The 10,593-nt window shown below is 40.0% G+C and overlaps 1 protein-coding gene across 1 annotated transcript in view; it reads right to left on the minus strand.

The window, feature by feature from the left end:
- C1H9orf135 (chromosome 1 C9orf135 homolog) overlaps window positions 1-10,593 on the minus strand; it is a 101,436-nt gene that overhangs the window by 12,567 nt on the left and 78,276 nt on the right. Inside the window, exon 5 of the mRNA XM_021218718.1 lies at window positions 7,640-7,697. Within this exon, the coding sequence (XP_021074377.1) occupies window positions 7,640-7,697 (58 nt within the window). The remainder of the gene's footprint in view (window positions 1-7,639; window positions 7,698-10,593) is intronic.

The raw sequence follows: 10,593 nt of genomic DNA on the forward strand, positions 1-10,593 counted from the left end.
AAAAAAAAAACAATCCTAAATAGCAAAAGAACTGCTGAATGTATCACCGACCATCCCTGACCTCAAACTGGGCTACCTGTATCACAGAGATATAGCATTTTTTTTTTAAAAAAAGCATGGTATTGGCACAAAACCAGCCACATTGATCAATGGAATCAAATTGAAGTCCCAGATAAAGTCACACACCTATGGATACATGACTTTTGCTACAGGAGCCAGAAATACACACTGGAAAAAAAAAAATAGTATCTTTAACAAATGGCTGGTCAAACTGCATGGCTGCTTGTAAAAAAAAAAATTCAAATAGATCCATACTTATCACGCTGTACAAAACTCAGCTTTAAATGGATCAAAGACCTCAATATAAGATACACTGAACCTGACAGAAGAGAAAGTGAGGAATAGCCTTGAACTCACTGGCACAGGAAGACTTTCGCAACAGAAAACCGTTACAAAAGGCACTAGGACCAACAATTAGTGAAACCACAGAGCTTCACAGTAAAAGACAGTGTCTTTAGGACAAAGTGGCAGCCTGCAGAATGGAAAATGACTTTTAGGCTATACATCTGGCAGAATGTAATATCCAAAATATATAAAGAACTCTAAAAACTGGATATCAAGAAAGCAATCCCATTTTAAATTGGGTACAGATCTAAACAGAATTCTCAAAAGAGGATGCTCAAATGGCCAATGGCCGAGAAACACTTAAAGAAATGTTCAGCATTAGTCATCAGGAAAATGCAAAAATCTAAATACTCTAAGATTTCATCTAATACCCACCAAAATGTCTAAAATCAATATGACAAGTAACTGTCCGTGCTGTTGAGGATGTTGAGCAAGGGAACAGTTATTTGTCACTGATGGGAGTACACATTGTACAGCCACGATGGAAATCAGCGTGCTGGTCCCTCAGTAATATTGAAATAAATCTACCTCAAGATCTAGCTCTACTACTCCAGGTCACGTACCCAAAGGACAATTCATCCTACCACAGATACACTTGCTCAACCAATGCATTGCTGCTGTATTCATAATAGCCAGGAATTAGAAACAATCTAGATGTCCCTAACAGATGACTAGATTAAAAAAATATGATACATTTACACAATGGAGTATTACTTAGTTTTTTAAATTAAGTAATGACATTTTTATAGGTAAATGGATAGAAAAAGAAAAAAAATCATCCTGAGTGAAGAAACCCAGACCCAGAAAGAGAAATATGGTATATATTCACATATATGTGGATATTATCTCTGAAGTCAATGATAACAAAACCACAATTTGTATAACTACAGATATTAGGTATAGAGTAAGTGACAAGGGGTACATACAAATAGATCTTACTAGGAAAGAAAAATGGAGTAGATAGTTATGGATGGATGGATGGATGGATGGATGGATGGATGGATGGATGGATGGAAGCTGGAATGCGAGGACTGAGTGGGAGGGAGGGAAGGGTCCTGAGGGAGGGAATATGAGGAAAGACATATTACGAGTCATTTGAGGGGTAGTATGGAAACTTAATACAATAGAAGCTTTCATATATGTGTAAGTGTGTGCGTGTGCGTGTGCGTGTGTGTGTGTATGTGTTATGTAATTAAAAAAACCAAAACACAGGGGAGACAGAGCCCCAACTGGCCGTCTCTTTTCATCAAATGAAGCTTCCAGTACTAGGATTTGGTTACATCTAATTTAGTTGTTGGCCAAAGGTATCCCAGCTACTGCCAAGGCTAAAGGTTTCTCTCCACACACTGACAGCAAGGTTCTAGTGCTGAAAACAACATCTACATAACTCACTGGACACAGGGAAGTCTAGCTGGTACCTAACTAAAGCCTTCACCCTACAGACTAGCATTTTGATACAAAAATGTATTCTGCATGCTACCAAAGAGTAACATAAATGCCAACCAAGTTACAAGTCCTTTTATCTGAAGTGGTGTCCTGCCTGCAAGGTATGCTACTGCAATGGTGAGGCAAAGCTTGTGGGAGTGACCAACCTATATCTGATTTGACCTAAGGGCCACTCCATGAGTTGGAAGCCATTTATGACACTGCCAGCCTTACTTAGGAACCTGTTTGTCCACTGAAGGGGATCATTTCCTGTGTGGCTGGTAGAAGGGCTCTCCACTGACATATAGCTGTGGTAGCATAGGAAAGCCCATGCTGGCCTCCAGGCTCCCTCTGTCCCTATTTACATGTACTTGTTATAATGTTCAAAGCCCACACTGTGGTCCTGACCTTCTCAACTTCCAAGGCTTCCTTTCTCCCAGATGTTTGTTATTTATAGAATGGAAATATTCACCCCTGCCCACTCCCCTCTGCTCTTTATATCGCCACTATTCTCTCCTCCCGTTCCCCTCTCACAGATAGCCCTGGCCACGTCTGGTTTGCTGCTTTTTCTCTCCACTCTGGATTCCTCTGTTTCTCTGGATAGTCTCTCTCTCTCAGATCCACAATACAAACCACAGTCCTCCCTAATCATGGGAGGCCATTAGTGGTTTCTTTACTGCATCGTTGCACTCACTGGGGTGCTGATACAGTACAGCAGTAACAGTTGCTGTCACCCCACTACATTCCAGAGCAAGTTTTAGGTTACACACATTCAGATAGCTGAATGACAGTTAAGAAGGTTGCATTGTTTAGGAAAATATGGTGGCACTTGACAACTGATACTGGACAAATGGAAGCTGCATGGTTGGGAAAAACCATCACCTGCAAGGGTCTCTGTCGCCACTCCTTAGCCAGACCCTTTCCAGCATGCAGACTTTGAAACTTGTTAATATTCTGCTGTATTTTTCCATCACATGCTCACTGCAGTAGATTCGATCCACACTAGAAACTCTAGTTACTGTCATTCTCTAGAACTGTCCAATCCTGAAATAATCTCTCCCAAGCCTTACCACCAACACACACACACACACTCTGATCATGATGACCTCTTAGTTATCTCACTACACCACTACTGTTGCCTCCCCCCAATTACACTGATTGTGTGTGATTGTGTGTGTGTGATTGTGTGTGTGATTGTGTGAGTGTGTGTGTGTGTGTGAGTGTGCGTGTGTGTATGAATGTGTGTGTGTGTGAGTGTGTGTGTGAATGTGTGAATGTGTGTGTGAGTGTGTGTGTATGTGAGTGTGTGTGTGTGTGATTGTGTGTGATTGTGTGTGTGATTGTGTGAGTGTGTGTGTATGTGAGTGTGTGTGTGATTGTGTGTGTGATTGTGTGTGTGAGTGTGTGTGTGAGTGTGTGTGTGTGTGAATGTGTGTGTGTGTGTGTGTGTGTGTGCGTGTGTGTGTCTAGGTTAGAGGACAACTTGTGGGAGTCAGTTCTCCTTCCATCATGTGGGTTCTAGGGATAAAACTCAGATTATCAGGCTTGGTGGGAGGCACCTTTACCTGCTTGAGCCATCTCATGGGTCCCCTCTCTCTTTTAATCCATTTCCATCTTGTTAGTCCTAACTGAAAGGACTCCTTCCCTTACACATCCCAAGAATGTTAGTTCAGTTCTTCACCAACCACATTCTCTTTATTTCCTACATTCTACCCTACAAATAAGGATTAAGGCAGTGTAAGAAATCAGTATAAAAATAAGTGGAGCCTCAGTACGCAAACATTTGAAACAGTGTGAGTCTAAATGCTTTCAAATGTGTTCAAGAATTGCATATTTAAAGGTTATAGGTGAAATGAGTGGAGAAGGTAAATTACGTAAGGCGACATTGTCTCTAACAAGCTAATGGATATTCTCCTTTCTTTTATAGGTTTCTGTTTAATCATGCACTTGTTTATTGCATGTTAGCATCATTGTAAGAGTCCGGTGGTATTCCACTGTGTTTTACAATCTAAAAGGTCTTTGTATCCTATCACAATATCCATTTGTTAATGTGTTATGAAAAGCAGTACTAAAATCAGGCCTCAATACCAGTTACTCTGGCATCAAAATAGAAGCGAAGGAGCAAAGGAGCAAAAGCCTGCAGTTAAAGCTGAACCAATGCCCTGGTGTGCTTTGCAGCTACCATGGGGGCAGAGGGAGAGATGCTAGAAAGAGTGCTGAGAATGTGAGGAGCACGGATGCTGAAGACTTAGGTGCTCCACGGACACAGCTCCCATTCTTCACGTTCACAGTTTGTGGGTTTACAATTAGGTATATGTTCTAGTCGAGTCCTAGTCGTCTGGAAAGACAGGGTTTTTTTGTCATTGTTGTTTGGTTTTGTTTTTTGTTTTTCCATTTTGAGAGTTTTGTACACATGTGTTGATCACATTCACATCCCCAACTCTTCCCAGATCCACTCTCACTTCCCTACCTGTCCAACGTTGTACTCTTGTTGTTTTTCTATATCCTTCAAGACCAATTTGTGTTACTCGAATGTCTGGAAAAATAGTCTTACTGAAGTCTAGATTAGGTTGGAATTCGGGCACCATTGTGGAGGATTATCTTAATTGTTAACTGAGATGCGAGATCCACCTTTATCATGGGCATCACCATTTTATAGCCTGGGCCCTGAGCTGTATAAGGTAAAGGAAGCAAGCCGAGCAAAAGCAGCAAGCAGTTAGCATAGCAGCATTTGTTTCTGTCTGCCTTTATTGTATATGTGTGTGGTGGTTTGAATGGGAATGGCCTCCATATACTCCTAAGTTAGAATACTTGGTACCCAGTCAGTGTAACTGAGGTTTCAGAAGATAATTACCAGTCCCTCCCTCCCTCCCTTCCTCCTTCCCTCCCTCCATCCCTCCCTCCCTCTTCCTCTCTCCCTCTCCTTTCCTCCTCTTCCTCCTCTCTCTTACCTCTCCAACCCCCCCTTTTCTAATACACAAACACATTTGTGGATCAAGATGATGTAAACTCTCAGCTACTTCTCCAAAACCAAGCCCACCTATCTGCTGTCATGCTCCACACTATGATACTCAAGACTCTAACCCTCTGGAACACAGCACCAGGTAAACTCAACCTTTGAATGGAGACAGTGTGAGATGACTAGTTTCTTCAAGCTCCTGCCTTGGTAACGTCCCCACAGGGATGGGCTGCAACCTGGGCTTTTAGTTTATATTTGATCACAACAACAGAGATGAAATTAGAACTCACAACTTCATTTCGTTTAAAGATAGAACCAGATCTTGTGAAAACAAGGGACCAGATCTGAAGTTCCTTTTGAAATAATGTGTTCATTTCCTTCGCGTGTTTCTTTATTCTGGATGGGGAACTCATGTCATGGTGCATATGGGTGTCAGAGGACAACTTTTGCGTGTCAGTTCCCCCCATCCACCAGGCAGACTCTAAGGTTGAACTTGGGTTAGCAGGCTTGGTGGTTAATGCCTCTGTCTACTCAGTCATCTTGCTGGCCTTTAAAAACACGTTTTTGCATGTGTACATGAACTGTAATTTTTTATTATGTCCTGTTGCACTGAAAAATTCTAAAAAATACAAAGATAAAGAAAATCATCCAATTTCACCTTCAATGGACAATTTTACCAACATTTTGAAAGCTTCCCCATGTTTTTAAATCCTATGTATATTTCCATATAGTTGTGATAAAATACACACATTTATGTTAATTTTTTAACCTTCAGTGAAGATTTACTAAGAACTGTTCATGAACAATGTAAAGGCTCGACAATGCCACCTGTGATTATAAAGTACTAACACTATCCCTAATGCTATATATTGACACACTCTCCAGGTTTTACTACTATAAATAATACACTGATTAGCACATTTGGCTGTACTTTTATCCTTATTTTGAATTATTTTTACTTGAAGAAATTTCCTTAAAGGAGACCTATTGGGTTAAATGGTAACCTAGTATAGGTTGACAAATTTCTTTCCAGGAAGGATGAGAGCACGCAAACTCTGCCTAACAAGAAATAAAATTAACCATCTCCTTCCATCTTTATCCCCACTCATCATCTGTAAAAGTATTGCCAACTTTATTAGCAAAACATTTTAATTTAACTCGTATTTCCTACTTTTTGATTAATTGTATTTCCTACCATATTTGTGTTCTTTGCTCATTTCTGTAGGATCTTCAATGTTTTTCTTGCAATAATTGTTTCTATATGTGTTAAATTTATCTACCCATAAACTATCATGTTTCCTGTTTTTACATAGTAAGAGTTATTTTTAACAGAAAAAGTTAACAAGGATGTAACATTTATGGCATCATAAATTCTTTTTTTATCTAAACTGATAAAAGCTGAATCAGTTTTACAACTTTTTCCAAACATTCCTATTTGCTCATTCTGTTTGTTCTTTCAAATAATTCCTATTATCTTAAATTCTGATAGAAGGCAAAAATCCATGGAGATTTTAGTTATATTAAACGTATGCATTTCGTTTATAATTAGTTTTCTAGTCTTGTCTCTTTCATAGAGCTCTTGGGACCTTTTGTTTTTGTTGTTATTAAGCAAATGAAAGTACTCAACAGCTCCATCCTCTTCTTGAGTTCCTTGGGAGCTGGAACCAATCAGAAGCTGCAGTTAGGCTCCAGCCTTAGCCAAGATGGATACCCAAGAAGGTTTTCTCTGTCTCGAGCCATGCCCTTCAGTGTTCCTCCCCTGCCTCTCCCTTTAATGGTAGTCTGGTTACTCAGGACTGCAAAAGATGGAGTAGCTAGTACAAGGTCTTTTCTACCATGCTCTGCTGACCAAATGAGTCACCTGACAACCCAGATTCTAGTGACATACTCACCACTTGGTGAGTTAGAAAGTCTGTCTCTTTGGGTCTAAATTGCCATATTTCTTGATTGACCATGGAAAATTCTCCTCGAAAATGTATTTCATGTCATGTTGCTATACTTATCTGTATGTTTTTCTCCTTTACAATTTACTGACTAGTTAGTGTTGGATGGATGAAAACGTTTATTCATCCTGTTTACTTATCCTGATTCTTCTAAGTAGATAACCATATTGTTTGAGAGAATAATAGCATTTTCCTTATTGGTCAATAATTAAGTATTTTAATTCTATCTCAGAGATATTTTACTGGCTAAGATGCATAAGGTAAATCTAGTAGGAATGCACTTTTATTTTGTTTCTGTTATATATTTTCTTCCCTCCCCTTTCTCCTCCTCCTCCTCCTTCTCCTTCTTCCTCTCTCTCTCTCTCTCTCTCTCTCTCTCTCTCCCCTCTCTCTCCCCCTCTCCTTTCTTTTCCTAACTCTTCATTCTTGAGGCCAATCCAACACTTTTCACAGACTGCTGAGGCTTTCCCTCCAGTCCTGTTGCCTAATTGTTAAAATGCAAATACATTCAAAGCTAAACTAAACTGAACCTCAAAAAAATCAATGCTCAATTTCTCAGAGCTAAATTAAGTTCCATATTTGTATATGTTCATAAGATAAAAATAAATAGGAAGGTGGTTTTCATTCCGGGTAAATCCCATTCAGGGCGGAGGCAATAAACAAACAAGGAACAAAATGATGAATATGTCTTAGATACTGTAATACTTTGTCCCCGAAAACGCCCATTAATTTCCAAAATCAACCATAGCTATTATACATCCCATTGATTTTTACAAGCAGGCAATGTCTCTTAATAAATATAAGACACCATAAACCTCAGCAACCCCTTCTCCCCAAGACTAACTTATGCACTAGATGTGATGAGTCCCATACAAGGGTAGGATTAGAATATGATTCCTGTACTTACAGGTGGTGGATATTCATACTGTGGAGCAAAATCTTCAGAGTACGTTGTCGAAAAACACCTGGGAAGGAGAAGCCAAGATGTCAGAAAAAGAATGTCTCCCAAAAGAAAGACAGTTACATGAAACAAATATGTTTCAGGAAAGATTGAGACGGATAAATTTTTTTAAGTCCAGTCTCCCCAGGCCCTTCACAGTTTCACCTGTCTTCAGCAAGCATTCCTTCACTTACTTCTAGTTCTTCACGAGGCAATGTGCTCCTGTCCTAGTACTTATAGCTGCCAAGTCCCAGGTTCGAATCTTAGTGCTCGGTGGCCTCCAGATTCTATCATCCGCTTTCTCCCTCAAACATCCTTTGACCTCACGCCCCACATTCTGTGCTAGATAATGGCTAAAGAGATTGTGATAGATACCCAGGTGTCTAAGATCCCAGACTGTCCCCAGCCTCTACCTCCTAACCATACAGAAATGCTAGAAGAATCATTTGTCTTCCACTGGGAATATAAGCTAACCCAGTTCAAAAGGAAGTCCCTAGAGTGATGGAGATGAAGGCACACACTATGAAAACCAAGAAAGCTGGCATCCTAAGCCTACAGGGTAGAGTTTTAACTATAGGCAATGAGTAAGCAAAGTGGGCCTAGGCTCACTGTACTTACACATTAAGGAGACTAGGCAAACCCCAGCTACAAGCCAAAAGGAGCTTACTTCCTATATTTAGAATTCTGGGTAAAGAAGAATTTGTTCTTCTATAAAAACGAAACTGTACTTGTGTTCCCAGCAATATTTTAGAAATGGATAGTCAAAGAAAATATCTAGATTTTCTTGGGTTTTGTTCTTTTGTTGGTTTTTTTTTTGTTGTTGCTGTTGTTTTTTGTTTGTTTTTGTTGTTTTTTTTTGTTCAAAACAACAAAATCCAATTTAGGCAGGCTAATGGATCCCGGTGGAAGATTTAACCTGGTGGTAACCACCAGCTACTGCCAGCTCTTTCAGGGTTGCTTCCTGGCAGCAGTGCCCGAGAGCTGGAGAGTTATGAGAATTCAGTCTTTCCTGTGTTTGGAGGAAGACACGGTGGATAGCAAACTCTATAGATGCTCAAGTGCCTTCTGTACATTTGTATGTGTGTATAGCACAAGTATATCCTTCTATACATTGTAAGTTACCTCTAGATTGCCTATACTACTTAACATACTGTAAATGTTAAGTAGTATAGACACTTCATTGTTTCAGAAATAATTATTTTTTAAAGTCTGTACATGTTCAACGAAGAGTTGTTTTCCTTTCAATTATTTTCATTCCATGATTTGTTGAATCTGCTGATGTGAAACCCAGGGTATGATTGCAGTTAAGTCTTATCCCAGTTTACTGAATTAGAATCTCTATGGGCAGGGCCCAGCGTTCTGAAGTTTAACAATCCCTCTAGATAATTCTGATACACACTTGAGTTTGGGTACTGCTGAGTGAAAGAACAAAAATAGAAATTCCCATGAGAGGAGAGAAGTTCTAAAAGGAGCAGGGAGAGATAGTAGACCATATGTGATATGAAAGTGATGGTGTGTGGACAGGTCATGCTAGGGTTAAAGGTTTAAGTAAAGATGGGGATAAAGAGATGAGGAGGAAGGGTTGGTGTGGGTCTAATAAAACTAGGACTGTATGAAGAAGTCTTATGAAAATCGACCGCTTTGTAAACTAATTAAAAATACAGTTTAAAAAGAAGTCTGAACATAGATAGCCCGTAAGAGGGGAAAGTGCTTCCCCCAGAAGACATAGAATATTAAGTTAGAGCCTCCACAAACAACTCCGACTACTGCCATTTCTCTTGGTTGTCCACTATAGCTATATGGTAAGATAACTTGCTGAAGATACAATAAACAGTGGTTGAAGGACACAAAGGAAATCAAACAGTAACGAACCTGGATACTTTCTCCCTGCCAGATAGCATTTATAGTGCTAGAAGATGCTATGTAGACCACTGGGAGAGAAAAGCAATCAGTGGACTCTGCCTGCTATAATGCCATCTTCTCTACCAGAGCAACAGTGGCATGACTGTTATGGAAACAACCAATAGCCTCCCAATTGGATTTGAGGATTGCTCTACAGAGGGGAATTCATGCCTGGTACTGTTACCCTGATAAAACTCCATAGTTGGGGAGGTCAAAGGCCTTAGGAGGGAACTTGATAATTGGGCATGTCATCAAACTATCTTCTCAAAATTTATGTTTAAATAGCACAGCTTTCAACCTCAGTCAGAGAAGCTTTGTTTGCAGTAAGAAGCAATCAGTAGAGAGTCTCATAACTGGTCATAAATGCTGAGAATAAGTGACTGTTGAGTGCTCAGATCTAAAATGGTTACTTATCAATACCCATCCACATACCTCAAAGCTCGGAAAGTATCACAAAAAATGGGGCAGAAATAATTGAAGATTTTGAAGATGGGGAGGACTTCTGTGTAGTGATGTCTTCCAGGCATGACATAGCCATTGCTTTTATAAACTCAAGGTAGCTGTGGTTATTGGCATAAAACTTGTATAGTCAGTCAACATTCCAGCATGAAGAGGAGAAGAGCTACTAGAAAGTGGTAGCCGTTAGGGAAGGGACATCATTTTTCTTACTTTGGGGGCTTTGGCCATGCTCTGGTGGATAGACCTATATTAGTGAGTATGCAGGCAGTACTAACTGGACCCAGTGGTCAGTGGGGTTGCTAGAAAAAAAATAGAAAACTTAGGAAGAAGGAAGAGTAAGAGCAGAAGAAAAGGTGGAAGGTAGACATATGGCATGGGAGCCAGAGGAGTGAGGATGCTAGAAGTGATTAAGATAAATTCTATAACACATGAAATTATCAAGGGATAAACAAAAATTACAAAATGAATCAGTCTGGGCAGTGGTGGCACACACCTTTAATCCCAGCACTTGGGGGGCAGAGGCAGGCAGAATTCTGAGTTCAAGGCCAGCCTGGTCTACA

The sequence above is a fragment of the Mus pahari genome, chromosome 1, assembly GCF_900095145.1.
Source record: "Mus pahari chromosome 1, PAHARI_EIJ_v1.1, whole genome shotgun sequence".
Taxonomy (NCBI): Eukaryota; Metazoa; Chordata; class Mammalia; order Rodentia; family Muridae; genus Mus; species Mus pahari.